The sequence below is a fragment of the Macrotis lagotis genome, chromosome X (genome assembly GCF_037893015.1).
Source record: "Macrotis lagotis isolate mMagLag1 chromosome X, bilby.v1.9.chrom.fasta, whole genome shotgun sequence".
Taxonomy (NCBI): Eukaryota; Metazoa; Chordata; class Mammalia; order Peramelemorphia; family Peramelidae; genus Macrotis; species Macrotis lagotis.
In genome coordinates this window covers 482,878,796-482,899,687 of record NC_133666.1, presented here as the reverse complement: position 1 = coordinate 482,899,687, position 20,892 = coordinate 482,878,796, and the positions used below count along the sequence as shown (strand labels likewise).

General features: G+C 34.0%; 1 protein-coding gene and 1 pseudogene across 4 annotated transcripts in view; one reads left to right on the top strand and one right to left on the bottom strand.

Annotated features, from left to right (window-relative positions):
• Positions 1-20,892, top strand: part of TMX3 (thioredoxin related transmembrane protein 3) — a 154,669-nt gene that overhangs the window by 24,230 nt on the left and 109,547 nt on the right. For 3 of the 4 annotated variants that reach the window (XM_074202512.1, XM_074202510.1, XM_074202511.1), the window contains exons 5-7: positions 3,273-3,318; positions 10,136-10,216; positions 15,701-15,800. In XM_074202512.1, the coding sequence (XP_074058613.1) occupies positions 3,273-3,318; positions 10,136-10,216; positions 15,701-15,800 (227 nt within the window). The other variant, XM_074202514.1, reaches the window with a different exon arrangement.
• Positions 2,248-3,155, bottom strand: LOC141496805 (dolichol-phosphate mannosyltransferase subunit 1 pseudogene; annotated as a pseudogene).

The following is a 20,892-nucleotide window of genomic DNA, read 5'->3' as shown; positions in this document are numbered from 1 at the left end:
TTACTTAAGACAGATTAATTTAGCAACTGACTGGAAACGAACTTGAGTAGGGAGAAGCTTGAGTCAGGGAGGCAGGCCAACCGAAAGGGTGTTTCTCTTGTCCAGATATGAAGTGATAAGGGCCTGTAATATGTCAGAGGTGTCAGAGGAGAGATGCTATGAAGGTAAAAATGATAGGACTTGACAACAGATGGGATTTGGGAATTAGAGTGAAGGAATAAGGATCACCTCTAGGCTGTAAGCCTAAGTGACTGGGTGAATTTTACCATCTCTCAAACTTTTATTTCTCTCATCCTCTTCTCAGTCAAGTTTCTAGAAAAAGCTATCTAAGAAAGGAATAGCATACTTCACCTAATAGATCTACAGTTTCATGTGCAGTTAGCTTTTTTCCTTTTCTACTATGTTATGGAAATACTTGTTTTATTTCTTAATGTTGTTGGCAATTGGGTGTTGACAGTTTAAGACTGAGAGGTCTGAAGGTGAAAGAATTTACATGGAATTTTTTTTTTTTTTTGCAAGGCAATGGGGTTAAGTGGCTTGCCCAAGGCTACACAGCTAGGTAATTATTAGTGTCTGAAATCTGATTTGAACTCAGGTACTCCTGACTCCCAAGGCCTGTGCTCTATCCACTGCCCCACCTAGCTGCCCCTACATGGAGTTTTAAAACCATTCAGGATTTATTAGACAAAACTGCAAAATTGACAGATTTAAAAGAAAGCTTTTCTTCTCCTGTAAACTGCTTGAAGTCAGTAACAAAAGGCTAAGCAAGATTTGAGTGCCTGAGAATGAGAGAGAGAGAGAGAGAGAGAGACACTTGACAGAGAGAGAGACACACACACACACTTGACAGAGAGGTAGAGACAGAGAACTGACTGTACTGAGACTTAAGGGAGTCTGCACACTGAGTGGAGTCTAGGCCAGATTTTATAGTCTTACCCACTCTAGGGAAAGTATTTGGGCAAAGGGGGAATCCCTTCTTCTCTACTGGAGTGGAAATGAGGAGAGGTTTCAAATTTACATTTTAACAATGGAATAGGAGTTAATTTACATCACAGGCACAGATAATACTTCCTTTCTAGACAGAAATTTCTCCTACATATTCCCCACTGTGTAAAAGATTACAATATTTGTTTCCACTTACAACTCCCTACATCATTAAGATAAGAATAAAATTTTTTTTAAATAAAAAGCTGTCTATATTCATCTTCACACTAGAGAATGTTACTGTCTTCATTAGAAGTAGAGAAATTAGGAAAGGATAGTTTGCAGGGTGAGGGGAAGAAAGAGTACAGTTTTGGACCCTGAGTTTAAAATGTCTATAGGTTAACCACTTTCAGATGACTAATAGGTAGTTGAAAAAGCAAGACTAGAGGTCAGGAGAGCTGTTGGGGTACATAGATTTGAGAATCTACATACAAATCTGAGAATCATTTGCCTGGAGCTGATAGATGAACCCTGTACAGTGATGAAATCAAGTGAAATAATAATAGAAGAAGAATGAAGACAGAGTCACCATTAGAAGGTATAACCTGTATGAAAATCCAACAAAGGGGACTGAGAAGCAATAAATAGTATGATAGGTAAGAGGAGAACCAATATAGAATAGTGTCATGGAAAACTAGAGAGAATAGAATTTTAAGGACAAGAAGATCTACAGCTTCCAATGTACAGCAGTCAAAGAAATGAGGCTTGATGAAAGACCATTAGATGTTAAGTCTCAGAGATGGTCAGTTAAGGAATTTTTGATTTGTATTAAGATAAGACATACCCATACCAATAAAATTACAAATTCTTAGATAAGAATAAAATACATTATTATTTTGTTCATGTCAGTGTGACTCATTTTCCTCTAACAATTTCAAATTCATCAGTCCAAGTTAAAAGCAATTAAAAAAATTTAAATACTCATTTTCACTTATTACTCAATTAAAAATTTATCATTCTTAGATAAAGCACTGGGGATATTTTTTTTTAAAAAAGGCTTAAAGTTAGCTCCCTGTTTTTTTTAAGTCTTATAAAATTTATAAATCTTATTACAACTTTAAACAGACATAATAAATATTCCTTTTTTTCTTTACATGGATGTGAAATCTACTTTGGAATACATAGACCTCCAGAAAAAAATAAGGTGCATATGAAATTTACCTTACCTTACTATTTATGGTTTAAGAGTATAATTTAAAAATCAGCAACCAGGTGTTTTGTCTTATGTTTAAAATGAAGTAAATATGACAATTTAAATATAAAATGAATAATGTCATCTTATGTAGTGGCAAACAGAGTCAACAGTCCTTTCACAAAGGAGGCTATTTCCTCCCAACTTCGATTCACCATAAACTCCATCTACAAATAAGATTGGTACCTCTCCAATGGTAAAATTCAGTTGCCTAGCTAGAATAATCATCTCCATCTGGAAGACATATCCTTTGGAAACACATTTTTCCATTAATTTCTGTAGAACTTCCTTTTGGTATAACCTGAAACTTACAGTTAAGTCAGATACTCCTGGCCTCAGCAAAATTTGAGTTAAGAAGTTGGCTCCTCTGCTGATAATTTTTCTCTTCAAATCCCAGCCATAGACACCTCCATTTCCTTTGCAGAGAGTTCCAGAAACAATGTCAAAATTACCTTCTTTTTTGCTTTCTAATGAACTCTGGAATAAATTTTGGATGGTGTGAGAGATTAGCATCCATAATAATAATAATAATAATAATAATAATAATAATAATAATAATAATAATAATAATAATAATAATGAAATTTCCTGTAGCATGTTGTATTCCATGAATATATGCTGTTCCTAGTCCTAGCTTTTTCACTCTGGGCCTTAGAAGAATTTTATCTGATCCATAGATCTTTTCCAGCTGTTGAGCAACTTCCTGTGTTCCATCTGGACTTCCATCATCTATGACTATAATTTCATAGTTGTTTCCACTGTCTGCAAAGCTCTTCCTTCACCAGCAGCCAGACCATGAGAGGCAAGTTCTCTCGCAGAGGAGCACGGAGTACTTGTGGGCCCCGCGTGCCCCACCCCAGCCCTCTCCCCCACTCAGACTCTAGCTCCCTGTTCTTAAGAAACTCACATTCTATTTCAGAATTTCAAGGACTGGGTATTTTCTTTACCTATAATGATCCAGAGTTGTTTGTACTCTCATATTTCTTAAAAATAGTATGACATCTGTGCCTTGATGAGATTTTGGGACTTTAATGGATGATTGGTATATAAAGAAAATTAAAATCAAATTAATTAATTAATTCATTTTATTTTTCAGGCATTGCTTCAGAGTTTGGAGTTAGAGGATATCCAACAATTAAGCTGTAAGTTGAGAGTCAGATATAGTTGTTAAATGTGCATTTTTATAACTTACTCTTAATGTCACCACCTGTGATGAATCACAATTCAAAGACCCAGAATGCAGGTGTGGAAAGAAAATAGAGACTTATTTAAGGAAGCTACAACACAAAGGAAAGTGATAGTAAAATTAAGAGTTTAAAGAAAAAGACCAAGTAGATTGCTAATTGAACTATGCTGCCCAGGGCTCACCAGGAGTCTGGAGAGTTCTGGAGGAGTCTGGGGAGTTTAAGAGCCAAGCCCCTTCTTCAGATCTCCTTAAATTCTCCCTCAGGGTCCATGGGAGGGTGGTGACCTGGTAGTGACCTGGAGATTTTTGTCTTTTGGGGAGGGGTCTCTTATGGGAGGTCTTGGATGTGTTTCCAATTCCCTGGCTGCCCCACCAAAAGAGAATGCAATTCAGAGAAGATTGAAGGTCAGCCCTCAGGCCATGGCCTTATTTAAATAAAGGAAGAAGGAAGATCCCCTTAATGCAAACAAAAGATTTACAAAATTTGTCTCCAAGTGATCTCTACACTCTCTAGGCCCAATGATTTCCTGCATCGATATCTTACTTTAGGAAGTGTATTTCTTAGTAACTCAAGAGATTTTTATTCAGCAACTATTTTTAAAATATAACCAATACTATTAATATACTGCGATTTACAAAGAGCTTTCCTCATAAAATCTTTAGAAATTAGATAATGGAAGTAGTTTTACTCATATTTACAAAATATTGTTCTGAGGCTCAAAGATTTATGGAATTTGCCTATCACAGGACTAGGTATCATTGGTGCCAAGACTTGACCCCAATGTTTATTTCTCTTGAGTTTTATATTCTAGTGCAGCATATTTTTAAGTTTAGCTTGGCATACCAGGCTATACTATCAAAGCATGATACTTGAAAAAAAAAGAAACAAATTTCTTGATTATGAAGCAGGACTTGTGGTTTAGTGAAAAGAACTATCCTTGGAATCAGAAAACTTGTGTTTTCAGTACTGCCTTTCCTACTTATTAATTGTATGACTTAGGTCAAAATCACTTGGTTTTTTGTTTGTTTGTTTTGTTTTTGTAGTTTTTGCAAGGCATTGGGGTTAAGTGACTTGCCGAAGCTCACCTAGCTAGGTAATTAAGTGTCTGAGGCTGGATTTGAACTCAGGTCCTCCTGACTCCATCTATTATGCCACCTAGCTGCCCCCAAATCACTTAAATTTGAAGTGCTTCAGATTCTTATCTATGAAGTGGGGTTAATAGTGCTTTTAACTACCTGCCTTTTAGCATTGTTTTAGGGACTACTTGAGATAATTAACATTACAAGTGATTTGTTAACCAAAGCATGCTATAAAAATGTTAGCTATTATGATGATTGAAAATTAAATACTTATAGGAATTATTCTCTTTACTTAAATTTGGGATTTTGTATTTAAATGAAAACTGATCAAGATCATCTGGATCAATCAAAATGTGTTAAATAGTAATTTGTATTTGTTGATCAAACAGTATAATAGGTTAATAGAACTGAAACCTCTCCTAGGACTCATAGAGAATTAATTAAATTATTTTTTGGAATCTCTTCCTTAGACTTTTTAATTATGAATTTAATTGTTTAAACAAGGACATATACAACAAAGCAGTTCCATTTTAATTGATTTAGCAATTTTCTTTGCTATAATTTCAAAAAGGGAAAAAATTCTGCAAATTATAAACCAGTAAGCTTGGCTTTAAATTCTTTGTAAAATTCTGGGACACATGTACAAATAGATAATTGGCAAATATCCTTAAAGTGAAGTCATAATAAATTCATCAACAGATCATGCCACACTAATTTCCTTCTTGACAGGAATTCTAAACAACAAGCAAATGAGAGAAATGATGTGTAGATATAATTTACTTGTATTTTAGCAAAAGTTTATTGTAAAGTATGTCATGTAATTCTTTTGTAGAAAGTGTGTGTATGTGAGAGTGTTAGTATATATGTAAAAATAATGAGAGATTGAGTTTTAACAATAATACAATGAGGATTTGAAAACTAGTTGGATGACTAGTTATTAACAAAGCTATTAACTTCTGAATCCTCAATTTAATTCAGTTCTCATTATATGCTCCTCCACTTCACCTCAGCTAAATAATAGAAATGGCTCTGTCCTTGATCTTGCCTAACCCTAACCCTAACCTACAAAGTGTCCTACTTCCATATTCACAAACTATGAAACTCCTTTATTCGATCATTCTCTTGAATCATCATGATATGATTCCTTACCCTTTTTTGTACTTTCATCACAGTGGGTAGAGTGCCAGACCTAAAGTCAGGAAGACCTGAGTTCAAATTTGACCTCAGACATTTGCTAGCTGTGACCCTGGGCTGGAATTTGATTGCCTCAAATCTAGGGTCATCTCCAATCATCTTGATTCAAATCTGACCTCTGGACCCTGATGGGTCTGAAGGAAAAAGTGAGGCTGGTGACTTTGCACAGTAGCCCCCTCACTCATCCAATTTATGTATATGTCATATCATCACCTCCCTGATGTCATGCCCCTCCTCAAGAATGAAGGACAAACATTATCTCTCACTGTGATCTCCATTCTTCATACCTTTTTTCTTTCCTAGGCTGTCAATTCTTTGCTGTCCTTATTTTCTGTTTTTTTTTCTTTGCTGCCTACAGATATCCCCGTGTCTTAGCCATCTTTAAAATAGCAACAACTCTTCAACTTGATCTGAACATTCCCTTATTCTAGTTTCTTATATATCTTTTCTTCCCTTCTAGATGAAAGTCCTTAAGAATCTTTTTCTAAAAGGTGTTATTACTTTGTTTACTCTCTTCTTAACCATCTATAGTCTGTTCTCACTGAAACTGACTTCTCCAAAGTAACCAATGATCCTTTAATTGCCAAATTTAATGACTTCAATACTCAATCTACTTGATCTCTTTACAGCATACACTAGCAATTATCCTGTCCTTCCAGAATCTAGATGCTCTTAAGATTTTCATTACTTTGCTTCCTGGTTGTCTTCCTACTTGTCTGTCTACTCTTTCTTTGTCTGCTTTGTTCATTTTTCATCTATGTTTTACCTCCTAATGGTGGATTTTCCATGAGACTTTGCTTTAGGTTTTTTTCTTTCCCCCCATTGATCTTATCAGTTTGCATGGTGAATACAATGAACATTTCTATGTAGGTGATTTCTACATTTTTATGCCCAACTGTATTCTTTTTAATGATCATCATCATTATCATAATCATCCCAATCACCCAGTTTTACAGCCTTGACTTCACACTTCCTCAAATCATAAATACAGTTCATCATAAACTATTATCATATACTGTCAAACTTCTCAAGTTTGTATTTCTTTTTTTCTCCTAACACAACCACTGGCCTAGTTCAGTTCTTCATCCCCTTTTATCTGGACTGTAGAAGTAGCCTTCTAATTTTTGACTATGCTTCTTGTCTCTTAGCTATCAAAGTGATTTTTCTGAAGTGTTTTCTAAATCCTTTCACATCCTGTTGTCTTTCTTACAGTATTATATGAAATCTTCTATTTGCCTTCTAAATTCTCATGTGGGTTTACCTTTCCAAACTTGTTAAACTTTATTCCCCTTCTTGTATTCTGTGATCCAATCTGGATGTTGTTTCTCATATCTGACACTCCTGGCACAAATCCTACCTTTTACAGGCCTTTTTCACTTCCTTCCTCCCCAAGCATGTTCCTTTCCCTCTAAGATTATCTTCTGCCTACCTATACTTCTCCTTGGGTATCTCTACGTGGCCAGCCTTGGATGCTTTCACATTTTTATCAGTGATTTATATTGTAGTATGCTCATAATTTATAGAAAACAAAGCTAGGATTCAAAAAAGGATTCAAAAAGAACTAGAGGATTGAACTGAATCTAGTAGAATGGAATTCAAGAGGAAAACATTAAATCTTAAATATAAAAAAGTAAGCTTTACTAATATATAATAGGAGAGTCATGAATGGATGACTAAAAAAAAACCCTGCCAGTTTTAGCAGACTGCAAGATCATTTTGAGTCAACAGTGTGGTTTTTATGGCCAAAAACAAAGCTAATGTGATCTTGGGCATAACTTTGAGGAATAGAAGATGTTATACTCTTGTCTTATCAGACCATATCTATTATTTTATATTACATTCTAAATGTTTGTTTCATAAAGGACATTGTTGATTTAGAGTTTCCAGAAAAGGGTAGGGAAGGGTTTTGAGTTCATGTCATATTAGAATCATTTGGAAGGATCTGGACTTAATTAGCCTGGAGAAGAAAAGTCTCAGGGGAAATGAGTTATTTTCAAGGATTTTAAGTCTTGTCACATAGAAGAGAGTTGTTTTGTTTATACCCAGAATGCAGTATCAGCAGCAGTATCTGGAAGTTGCAAAAAAGACCATTATGACATGATAAAAAACAAAAACAAAAACTTCAAAAGGTTGGAAATCTCTTCTTTCACATGACCAGTTAGTTGTTGGGTATGTTGTAGTGAGGATTTCTTTTTTTCATACAGTTGAAATAGGTGGTCCTAGAGGAATAGATTGAATTGCTTTCAGGTCTCAAATTTTGTGGAATTTTTTTTGTTTTTAACATTTGATTGGTTTTTGCCTTTTTGGTATTTTATTATGTCTTGCATTTCCTATACAGCTCTGTGAAAGCAGTCTTATTGTCCCTTCTATTAATGTTATCACCATTTGTTATTTATTATTTTTCCATATTAAGCTTTTTTGACCTTCAATGATTGCTCTGAGTTTATGTTAATTGAGAGCTTTATGATAAATTAATGAGACGTTATTGATTCCTGAAAGAATTTGGAGAAATTCAATTCATTTAATTCATTTCAATTCAACTCAATTCATTTAATGAGCATTTATTAAGTGCCCACTAGGTGCCAGACACTATACTAAGTCATGAGGATGTAAAAAAAAAAGACAAATAAATACAGTCCCTACCACAGAGAGATTACAATCTAATGGGTGAAGACACATAAAAGGAATTGAGATGAAGGGAAAACTGCCAGGAGATATGATGTTCCATAGAGTTGAAATAGAACCAAGTCTCTGATGGAAAATAGTTACCTTGGGAAGCTTCAGATTCAGCCCTCTATGGCTTTGGGAAGAATTTTTTGTTAAGTAGTTTCAGACTCTTTATGATCTCGTTTGGGGATTTTCTTAGCAAAGATCCTGGAGTGGTTTGCCATTTCCTTCTCCAGCTCATGGGTTTATGTTTGTGACTTGCTCAGGGTCACACAGCTAATAAGTATCTGAGATCACATTTTAGTTAGGCCTTCTTAACTATTTCTTACTCAATACACTAACTCCCTTTGAGAAGAATTTATTCCTCCACTTTTTAGCTCTGTTCTGAGGAGAGCTACTGAGGAGTTAAGGTGTTGAGTATTAAAAACTGAGTTAATTAGCATGATGGTGAGATGTCAGGTGATCAGCTTATCCTGGAAATCCTTTATTGTCCTTGAATCAGCTGGTGAAATCATATACTTTTCTTGTTTTATCTGTTTTTTGAGACTGTTGAGTAGTGATTAAGATATTCTGATTTTAATAATCATTGAAAATTTAAATAATTTATATGCTCAAATGACCTTGTGACCTCATCAGTACCAGAGTTCACTTCAGTTATTCAGAACATAAGCAATCTATGCTAGCCTGTTCTCTCAGTCATGATTTCTAGCCTTAGGGGAATAATCTAGATCGAAGATGAATGTCCATCTGCCCCATTTGGCTAGCCCATCTTCTCTTTCCATGGTACAGTGCTGAGATGACATTCTCTACCATAATTGGAGTTTCTTAATGATTGTATCTTGCTGCCTGTTCACACACCTATTTTGTACCTTTCCATTAGGGTTAATGGAAATACTTTGAAATTTCCTGAAAACAATCTAGTCTACTCTCCTTTTCAACTATTTGGCAATCTCTAAAGGGTCCCCATTCAGTTGTATACTGAAATTTGAGCAATGAGTACTCTTTCATTTGGTTTTTACTTTGTGTGGACAGACCAGACTCCTTTGAATGATTACAGAACTCTTCCTGAAGTCCCTTCAGAATCTTAGGATTTGATGAAATCAACTGATGTCATTAACAAACCAGAATATCCAATTGACCTCACCATGTGTAGGGTTTTCCCCATCCCCATCTGCTTGTAATCTGTACTGAATCTCCTTCATCACAGTGATGGATACTTTGGGTGAGCATATATCTGTCCTTGTTTTATGCTTTGTCTGATGTTTGTTAGCAGCGGATATTTCTGATGAGATTTTATTTACTCTTGAAAGATCTTGCTATATGATGGGATATAATTTATTGTAAAATATTAAAGTCAAATGCTTTTTTATAACTAAAAAAGCATATTTTCTATATCTTTTAATTATGAGATGGTAAAGATTTTGTTCTTTGTTGAATATCATTTGGGAATGCCTACTTGTTTTTTTTTGTTACCTTCACCAAAGATATCTTGACTTGGTGTATAAATTCTGCAGAGATTTTTGAATAAGTGGGATAAATTTCTGTTTCTTTTTCTTTCTTTCTCCCATTCCTTCTTTTCTCTCTCTCTTTCCTTTCTTTCTCTCCTTTCTTTGTTCCTCTTTCTTCCCTCTCTTCCTTGCTCTCCTTCCTTCCTTCTTCCTTCCCTCCCTCCACTCCCTTTGCTCCACCCCCTTCTCTTTCTCCCTTCCCTCCCTTGAATTTTGGAAACTAGCTTTTCATAACTATAATCAAATAATTATTTCTAATTAATTAATCTAAACAATATTGAAATAATCAGAGATCCAAATAAATCTTTTCTTTTTCTTTTGAAGACTAAAAAATGACCTGGCATATAACTACCGAGGGCCTAGAACTAGAGATGATATCATTGAGTTTGCTCATAGAGTATCTGGGTAAGTATTTGTTCTTCCCTGAAAATAATTTAATATATTAGAAAAAAATGTAGGGAATTAAACTACTAATGTTGTTGATTATTTTGAACATTTTTGTGTTTTAATTGTATAATTATAGTTTGCATTTTTTCAAAGCTAGTTTATGCAACAGATGTGTAGGATGCAGATGAGTTACTGAAAAATGTCATTTTGGGAGGATTCTTAAGTCATTAACTTTGTTTCTCACATGTTCCTTTAAAATGATGTTTAAAATGTCTGCATATAGTCATTATTGCATTTCATTTATAATTCTTCAGCATAAAATATAATAAACAAAAAAGTGATAAAAGCTAACTTAGAAATCCTACCTTTATTTTAATGAGTATATCACATTTGTTACTGTAGTTTTTATTTGCTTAGCATATTCAAGAAAAGTAAGGTGAACACAGATTTCATTTAATCTTTTCTTACTTCAAATATATTATATAATGTCCCACTTTTAATTCTCATATTATTTAGGGGAGAGCATTGATTCCACATACTTAAACACCGATTGTTCTTTACCTAGTTACTAGAAAAATAAAAACAAACAAAACAAACAGTAACACTTTACAAATGTGACTACACAGGTTCTTTCAATTGGAATTTTTCACACCAAGTGTAAAGATGCATTATTAAAAATGTATTAGGACAATAGTATCATAATATTATTGATATTTTGACTATTTAACCTCATTGCAGACTTTTAAATTTTGAGATTTGTTTGATTCTAGCTTGTTTGATAGGGTCATAGAGAGATTCTTGAAATCAACTTTTCAGGTTGGTCCAAATTTTATTCTTTTTCATTGCATCCAGAAATGGCTGCAACTGAAGCATGTGCAATGTGAGACCTCATTAAGTTGATCATTGCCAATTATTAAATGTGCTAATGTTGAATTTAATATAAGTATTATTCAGAAACCAAAAGTGATCAAAATTTGACTGAGAAAGTCAATATATAACATTTAGTCTTACTCACTGATTCAAAATTCACTACTGGTTCTTTGCAGAGTACTGAGGATTCTCAGGGACATTCAGACTTTAAGATACAAGGCCAATGCTCATAAAGCTAACTGAACAATAGATGAACATATAAGACATAATTATAATAGCCACACAATGCATGCTTGAATAATGAAAGTTGTAAAAGATTATTTAATGTTCAATGTATAGTGGTTGTGGGGAAGAGGATAGATCAGAAAAGATTTCCTTTGAAGAGATAGGCCTTAGGGAAGGAGAGAAAGGAATACACATTTATGTAGCTTCTATTATGTTCTCGGGACTTTGCAAAGTACTTTATAAATGTTTAAAGACATTTGAAATGTGAAGAAGAAAGTAGGTATGCAAGAAGCGCAAAACCTAGCACAAGGTAAACAGTATTTCAGTTTGGTTGGAGCAAAGAGTGTGGGAGGAAGTATTATATCTAGCAGTTAGATACTATTTTAAGGTTTGCAAAGTATTTTACATATATTATCTCATTTATCCTCTAGGATAGGGAGGTCAGTGATATTATTATCATCATCTCAATTTTACAGATGAAGAAATTGAGAAAAACAGGTTAAGTGACTTGTCCAGGGTAACACAGTATCTCTAGAAGGCAGGCAGGCAGGATTTGAACTCAGATTATCTTGATTCCAGGTCCAGTTTTCTATTTACTATGCCACTTAGCTGCTGCTGACTGAGAAATAAAGGTTTTTGCAAGTTTTTGAAGACCTTGAAATTAGTCAAAAGAATTAGGATCCTTTTTTTTTAGTAGTGATATGAATCCATTTCAGTTAATTATCCATGAAATATTAACTATATGCAAAATACACTATTCAAGGAAGCTAAAAATAAAATACTCTTGCTATCAGAGAGTTTATAGTCTTTTTGAATCTACAAAGTTTAGTCTAGCAGTGTGATTAATTGATGGGTTGGGCAGATAAAAAAAAATGAAGTGGGAAGAACAGCTATCATAAGACTATAGCTAGGTGATAATTAAGACCTGTACTAAGCTGTTAACAATGGATGTAGTGAGAAGGATACTGAAGCAATAGATTTTAGAGGCAAGATTTGGTAAATGATTAAACCTGAAGGGCAAAGGAAAGGGAAGAATGAAAGATAGAGTGAATGGTAGTACCAGTTGGGGAAAATAACAAATAGAAGTCAGAAAGATTAACAAGTTTAAGGGGAAAAATAACAAAATACATTTGTTTTTAGCATGTTGAATCAGATGTTCTGCTCAGAAATCAAGATGGAGAGATGTTGTAGATAATTTAGACTGTATAGAAGAAAGTTTGGAAACACTTTTCAGTCATCCTCTCAAGTGATATCATGCTATGGGAACAAATAAGATTGTTGCTTTTTATGAGCCCACAGTATAATGGAGAAGAAAAGATGTAAACAACAATGTACAATTAAGATACATACAGAACAAGTTGAGATAATCAGCAGAAGGATGGCACTAATTCTAAGGGTAAGTGGGGAAGGATTTTTGAAGAATGTAGGATTTTAACTAAAATGCTGAGGAAGTCAGGAGCCTTAGATGAAAAAGGAGAGAATTACAGACATAGAAGAATGCTAGCGAAGATGCTTAAGGTGTAGAGAATTGTCTTCTCTAAGAAACAGCCACTGTCATTAAGTCACAGGATATCTGGAGGGGTGAGTAAAGGTGTAAGAAGACTGGAAAGGAAGGAGGAAGATAGAAGGTTTTTTAAAACAAAATAATTTTAGGTTTGATAATATTATTTAATCAAATATTTGATCCTGAAGGTGATACAGAGCCACTAAATTGGAGAATGGCTCATAATCAGACCTGTACTTTATGAAGCTCACTTTCACAACTAAATGCAGGTTGTATTGGAGTGGGGAGAGGCTTGAGGCAGGGAGTCAAAACAGAACACTATTGCAGTACTTATGGGATAAGATGATGAATACCAAAATGGTAGCAGTATCAAAGGAGAGAACAGTAGGGGGTCTATATGAGAGATGTTATGAAGGTACAATTGATAGGATTTTTCAACAGATTGGATTTTGGGGAGGGATAAGAAGATTTGAGGAATTGTGGATCATACTTCTTAGGTTCTGAGTCTGGAAAACAGAATGGTAGAATGAAAGGAAAAGAAGTAAAAGTACTGAATGAAGTTTAGACAGGAAAATGAAGAAGGCAAGTAACATAGACATTTATAGTTACGGAGGGACCAAATAGACAGGGAGACATTGAAATCAGTAAGACTATTATTGATAGAAGAGACTCTCTGCTGGAGAAGATTGAATGGAATGAGATCATTTGTACATACTGAAGCATTTGTCAATGACAAAGGTTGCCACCTCAGACTTAGAGTTATAATACACTATATAATATAATTCCTGCCTATATGATCAAGAAGTAGTCATTTAATCTTTCGGCCTGAATTTCCTCAGGATAAAAAAATATGATACTTGCAACAATTCATAGGATTTTTATGAGCACAGTTCTTTGCAACCTTAAACAGTTATATGCATTTGACTTTATTATTTGGATTCACCAGAGAAGTGTTGGAGTAAGTATAGTTGGAGTGCTTATGTTTAATTAGGAATGAGATTACCAATTACAGAAAAAAGAGAAAAGAATGAATAAATGGTTCTGATAAATTTTGAGAAAGGGAGAAAAAAGTAGGTTAATGATCCGAAAGGATGCATGATTTTATCAAACGAAATATATTTATGTTTTGGTAACTTTTGTCTGCAAAGTTTAAGGAACTAGAAGATAGAGACATAGAGATATTTCAGGACAAAATGAGTCAACTGACTCTCTAAGACTCAGCAATTTCCTTTGCTATTCCTTCATTATATTTTCCTTATTGAAATAATTTTTAATTTTTTTTTATATTTGGTAGGTAATTACATAAACATTTAAAAATAAAATCAATGAGACTTGCAAGGAATTTTTTTCCCCAACAATTGTGGTCTTGGGATCTTGGAAGATTTTTTTTATTAATATTTGTTTTGCATGTTTCTATTGGATGTAATGTAATGAGATATTTCTGATGCAACTATTAGTGAAAGTATTGCAATCAAAATTTCAAGATTAACTTCTGTAGTTGCATCATTGCCTAGCTAATTGTTAGGTAAAAATAGAATGTACAATGATGCAATATGTCATTTAGAGAGCTGCCTAATTTTTAAACACACCAAATTTTAAAGGACATAGTATCTTTCTAAAACTTAGAAATTTCAAATAATGCATTATGCATAGTTCATAAGAATCATTTTACATTATTTTGATCAATTCTGAATAGCATTTTTGTTTTATGAATTTTTTTAGTGTAATTTAATTTCCAATTTAGTGTGGTTCCCTTTAAACATGCCGAGTTAATAAAACAATAAGTTACTGGTTATATAGTTTCTATATAATAAAAATGTTAGGTCCTTTGGGTAAGTCCATAATTTTCCTTTTTTCCTAAAAATGTTTTAATAATGGGTCCTTTTAGTTGAATTTTCATAAAGTTTTCATGCCAGCTTTTACACAAAATCTGTTGACATTTTGAATAGCACAAAATAATTTAGTTTTGTAAATGTATAGACCTTAGTTATGTTATTTATAATTTACTCTTATGTACTCATATGTGTATGTCTACACAATATAATCTGATCTGATCTGATTTGATATTTGTCCTTCATTCTTGAAGAATACCTTGACATCAGGGAAGTGATGCCATGACAAGTATCACTTCCCTGATGTCAAGGTATTCTTCAAAAATGAAGGACAAATGAACAGCCTCACTTTCTCCTTCAAGAGTCATATGGGGGGGGGTCAGCTAGGTGGCGCAGTGGATAAAACACTGGCCCTGGAGTCAGGAGTACCTGGGTTCAAATCCGGTCTCAAACACTTAATAATGACCTAGCTGTGTGGCCTTGGGCAAGCCACTTAACCCCATTTGCCTTGCAAAAACCTAAAAAAAAAAAGTCATATGGGGGGCACGGCAGAGCACTAGCCCTGGAGTCAGGAGTACCTGGGTTCAAATCTGGTCTCAGACACTTAATAATTACCTAGCCGTGTGGCCTTGGGCAAGCTACTTAACCCCATTTGCCTTGCAAAAAAAAAAAAACCTAAAAAAAAAAGTCATGGGTCCAGTGTCCAGATATGAATCAGGACAACTGGAAATGGCCCTCCTGACTCCAAGGCCAGTGCTCTATTCACTGTACCACCTAACTGTCCCATACATATCATGGGATGCACACACACACACACACACACACACATGTATATATATGTATGTATGTATATGTATGTATGTATAGACATTGGATATATGAACCTTTAAAATATATTTCCATTGATGTTTTTGATTATTTTTTAAGATGCAGACATATTAAAATCTTTTAACCCTTGGAAAATTGTGAAGCAGGATAGCTCACAAATAATTTTAATATAACTATACCTATGATTTGTAAGTTGAAAAGTAGTTCTTATTTTAAAAGGAAAAACTGCCTTTTTAAATACAGGGCTCTAATCCGTCCACTTCCAAGTCAACAGATGTTTGAGCATGTGAAGAAGAGGCATCGTGTACTATTTCTTTATGTTGGAGGAGAGTCACCTTTAAAGGTTTGAAATGAAGATAAATTTTGAATACCAAGTTAAAACTTGTTTTGTCACATTTTAAGTAAGTCATAGTTCCTATAGCATACTAAATTATAAATATCCATGCAAGAAACTTGATTCCAGATATTTTGAAAAATAGGTATTATAAAATGTGTATATTTATAGCTATTTTCTCAAATATTAGACCACTAATGTCTTTACCTTTTTTTGTAATATCTGAAAATAAATTTTGCATTATATTTAATACATATTTGTATTCCAAGCTCACAGATCTTGAACTAAAAATTTTCTTAAGGCAAACTGGTATGATCCCCTTTATTCTTCATTTGAGGACTTTGAGTCTCAGGGATGTTAAACTCCTTGCCCAAGATCACAAAGATATTAATCATCAGACCAAAGTATTTGATTACAGAGTCAGAGTTCTTTACTCCTATTGTTTAACTAATTGTACCCTGCTGCACCAGTGTGCCAAGCACTAGCTTTTTGTGATTGTTAGCAAAATTAGATCTTGTCAGTTGATAAATGGTTAACCTATAATCATTTAAATTCATTCAGTAATACAAGTAGAGTAGTCTTACTTAACATTATTTATGGCATTTGCCCATCAAAGAGGAAACAGATGCTAGATACCAGACTTTTCCTCTACTTTGGAATAATGAGTGATATTTTTTTTTCAGGACTTGAGTTTATTGAGATAGGTAACTCTGTGAGGAAACTCTAATAGTGAAGGTCAACAATTTTGCAGTTTATAATCTTGGTTTTCTGAGACACCTAGACGTTAAATAACTTATCCAGGATCAGTCTCTAGTCATAAGGTATTTGAATCCAGGCCTGTATGACTGAAATTGACTTTTTTCTATTACTCATCTGTTGTTTTGACCAAAGTATGTATCTTTTCCCAAAGAAACAATAGAGGTAATAGAGGGGAACGTGATTTTAAGATGATGTATTCCATGAGGAAATGGATCAGGGAGATATAATAGAAAACATTTCAGGGAAGACTGTGAATTCAGAAACAAAAACCCCATAATGTCATTGGAGTCTAATTCTGACCCTTTAGAGTAAGAAAGGTAGAGGGAGAGTTAGGGATAGTATATCATAACCCTGGCATGCAGATAGTTGGGATGGGGACTTCTATTGATGTTTTCTAAAACTGTCCTGCTGCCAAAAGTAGAACGATCAATCAATGAATAGAACTTACTAAGAACTCTGTGCCTCATGCTACATTGGACATTGGAGATGCAAAGTTTCTATCCTCAAAAAACTTTTTTTTTTCTATCAAGGAAGACAAAATACACATATAAATATGCCCAAACCATACATGAAGCAGAAAAAAAGGATAATTTGGAGAGAAAGAAAAGGCATTAGCTATTGAGGGGGCCAAGAAAAACTTCATACTGAAGGTGTCTCTTGAATAATGTCTTCAAGAAAGTCAAGAATTCCATGAGCTATGGAGGTGAGGAGGGAGCTCATTTCAACCATGTAACATCTAGTATAGGAGTTGCTCATCAGGAGCAAGAAGGCCTACATAAGGGTTTTGATAAAAAAAGGATAAAAGGTAGGATGGGGTCAAGTTATGAAAAATACTAAATACCAGTAAGTGAAGTTTATATCTGATATTACAGGGACATCTAGGGAGCCACTGAAATTTGAGTAAATGTATGTGTGCTGCTGTTACTGCTATTTGTTCTTCATTCTCAAAGAAGACTTCTGGGTCCATTGGCCAGATATGAATCAGGACAACTGGAGATGGTCCTACATGTGAGATAATCAGGATTAAGTGACTAGCCCAAGGTCTCATAGCTAATAAGTATCTAAGGAAAGATTTGAATTTATATATTTTAGAGGAATATGACATAGTCCTGTGCTTCCTCTGCTTTAATTAAATCACTTTGACATTTATGTAGAGGATGGATTAGGTAGGTAGAACAATTAGGAATCTGTTCCAATAGTCTAGTGTTGTATAAGGACCCCAACTCAGGTGGTGACTTAGAGAGAGGTTGTCTGTATGCAAGTGTTGGCATGGTAGAAACTGTAGGACTTGGCAAAGATTGCTTATGTGGGAAGAAGGAGAATGAAGAGTAGAGGATGATCAAAAGATTAAAAACCTGGATTACTGGAAGGACAGTGATACCTTTGACACAAGCTGGGAAGAAGGAAGATAGGTTTTCTGGGAAAAATAATGAGGACTAGTTTTCTTTGTTTCTGTAAATGTTGAGTTTGAGATCTGTGATCCATCAGTTTTGAAATGTCAGTAATTAGGTACAATAGGAACTCAAGGGAGTGACTGAGACTGAGGTTAATAATTTATATAGTTTACCATAATGACTATCCTTTCAGAAGGTGGAGGAACAAGTGAGGGCAACTGATGTTTTAGAGTTGGTACCAACAAGGAACAAAAGTTTGTTTAAATAGAAAAAGTAAGAATTGACTATTCTATTTCAGAATTTCTGATAGAGAAGGAAAACTTAGTCTAGTTATTCATTCTAGATGTGTGTAGTGCATATTTCACAGGGTTCAGAATCCAATCTCTTAAAATTCTACAGAGAATTTCAGCTTAGAAAGGATGAAGAGCTTTCAACAAAATCTGAACACACAAAGAAAAATAATTAGGGAGGAAAAGTTGTTTAAATGAATTGGAATTGAGAATTTGTTAACCAGCTTAGATGTTTAGAAGTTGTTTATGGTAGATAAAAGCAAGATGGAATAGTGTCAGAGGCACTAAAGCTCAGAAGGAGCCTAAGGGCCACAAAAAAGGTGGGATTTTGTTTTTTATTTTTGCTTTTTGTTTCAGACATATTGGGGGGGGGAGTAGAATAAAAGGAAGGCTAGGACTGCTTCTGGGGGAGAAGATGTAATGATTGTAACTCTTACATGTACTTTCTTACGTGTTTTTTTTTCTTCTAAGGAGAATAATTTTTGGATTTGAAAAGAAAGACCAAAAAGGGTGTCTAATGAGTTGACGCCCAAAAGAAGTAGACTGTTAATAAGAGATGAATTCAAAGCACTGGACCCAAACAATTCCTGGCTGAATCCTTTAGCAGATTTGATTGTTGAGCTATTATTAGTATTCTTTGAAAGACTAGAGATGAAGAGAAGTATTATAGAATTGGGGAAGGTAAAATTTTGACCTCATTTCCAAACAGGAAGGATTATAAGAAGAATGTGAGTCTGTGAACTGTAGGCAAATTAATTACTTTTAATTCCTGACAAAATTTTGAAACATTTCATTAAAATAATAGTTATTGAATATTTATAAATGAGTATCATACCAGATTAATATTTTCATTTTTAATAGAATCACTAGACTAATTGATAAGGGGAATTTCATAAATTAAGTTTACTTGATCTTAGTAAAACATCTGAAAAGAATGTCTTATGGTATTTTTGTCCACTAAATGGACAGATATGGATTAAAAAATAATACAACTATATGGATTCTCAATTAGTTGTATGCTCAACTAGGAATCTCTTATTGATGTTACCTTGTTGGGATCCATGGCTGGTCCTGTATGGTATAAGTTTTGTTTTTAATCATTGACTTGGGTAAAAGTGTAAGTACTATGCTTACCAACTTGGAAGATGACATAAATCAGAGAGGGATAGCTAATGTATTAGATGACAGATTAAGGATACAAAAGATCTCAGGCTATTACATTAGACTGAATCTAAATGGAATTTAACAGCGAAAAATTAAATATGTATAATATACATATATATTTGACTTGATGACCTTTTATGTTCTTCTAGTTATAATTTTATGATCATGAAAAATATTTAAGTTTGTTCAGTTTGATTCCAGGGGGGGTAAAACTAGTCTAGCAGTAATATGTGAAAGCATCAGAGAGGAGATAGCTATCAGTTCATTTAAGAGAACATGTTTCTATTAATTAGTGATAACCAAATGTAATAAGGGCCACCGTGGGAGGTATTGCATCTCCTTGAGCAAAGACTAGTTAACTACTTGTTAGTTAAGCAGTAGAGGAATTTTTTCTCAGGGACAAGTTGGATTTGATGGTCTCCAAATTTTCCTTTGAAATTCTGACCATTTGAGAATTAAATGACTTCACTAGAATTTAGGTATAGATTATTATTTAAGAAGGGTGGTAGGGTTTCAAAATAGGGAAGGTTTCAAAACCAGATTGCATGAATTTCAGTTTGAGTCTTAACATTTTTACAATATTATTTATTCTTTTTTTTTTAGGTTTTTTTTTTCCCCAAGGCAAACGGGGTTAAGTGGCTTGCCCAAGGCCACACAGCTAGGTAATTATTAAGTGTCCAAGACCGGATTTGAACCCAGGTACTCCTGACTCCAGGGCCAGTTCTTTATCCACTGTGCCACCTAGCCACCCCAGTATTATTTATTCTTGAGCAGATGAGTTATAAAATAAAAGTGGTAGTTTAGAAAGGCTTGTCTGATATCCATATATGGGAAATTAGGAATGTTTTTCAGTAATTTAGTTTGCAAGGTAATGGTGGTCTGCACTTTTTTTTTGTTTCTGTGCATATGAAAAATCATAATATAAACATAAATATAAACATTTCATAGGGAAATACAGTAAATTTTGTTGACAGAATACAAGAAATAAAGGTGTTATATAATTCCATGATTTCAGATTGGTGACTAAGAGAAATAGTGTGATAGTGTCCTTGATACAAATGGAGGGAAAAAAAGATTTATTAAAGATACCCTGTAGTTGTAAGGGAGAGATGATGTGTCTGGTAATGGTTGAATTGATTTTGAGGTAGAGTGGAAAGTAGCTAAAAATATAGTACAGTATTCAGAATGAGTGTGGAGGGGAAACAGCTAAGTTCTAAGGGTCATTTGGGGGTACCCAGAGTTGGAGGGCAGAAATTAAAGGGGAACTTTGATAGAGTACATCATATCAGGAATATAAGAGAAATACTTGGAAACATTAAATCATTTCAAACTAAGGAATATTTTTAAATATGAGTACTATTTGATTTAGAAGGAATATTGATTTGGAAAGACTGAAGGAATCATGAATACTTTTTGAGATTAAATTATGGATACAAAACATTTCAAGGAAATTAGGTGATAGAAAGGAAAATAGAATCCAGTAAAAGGATTTTT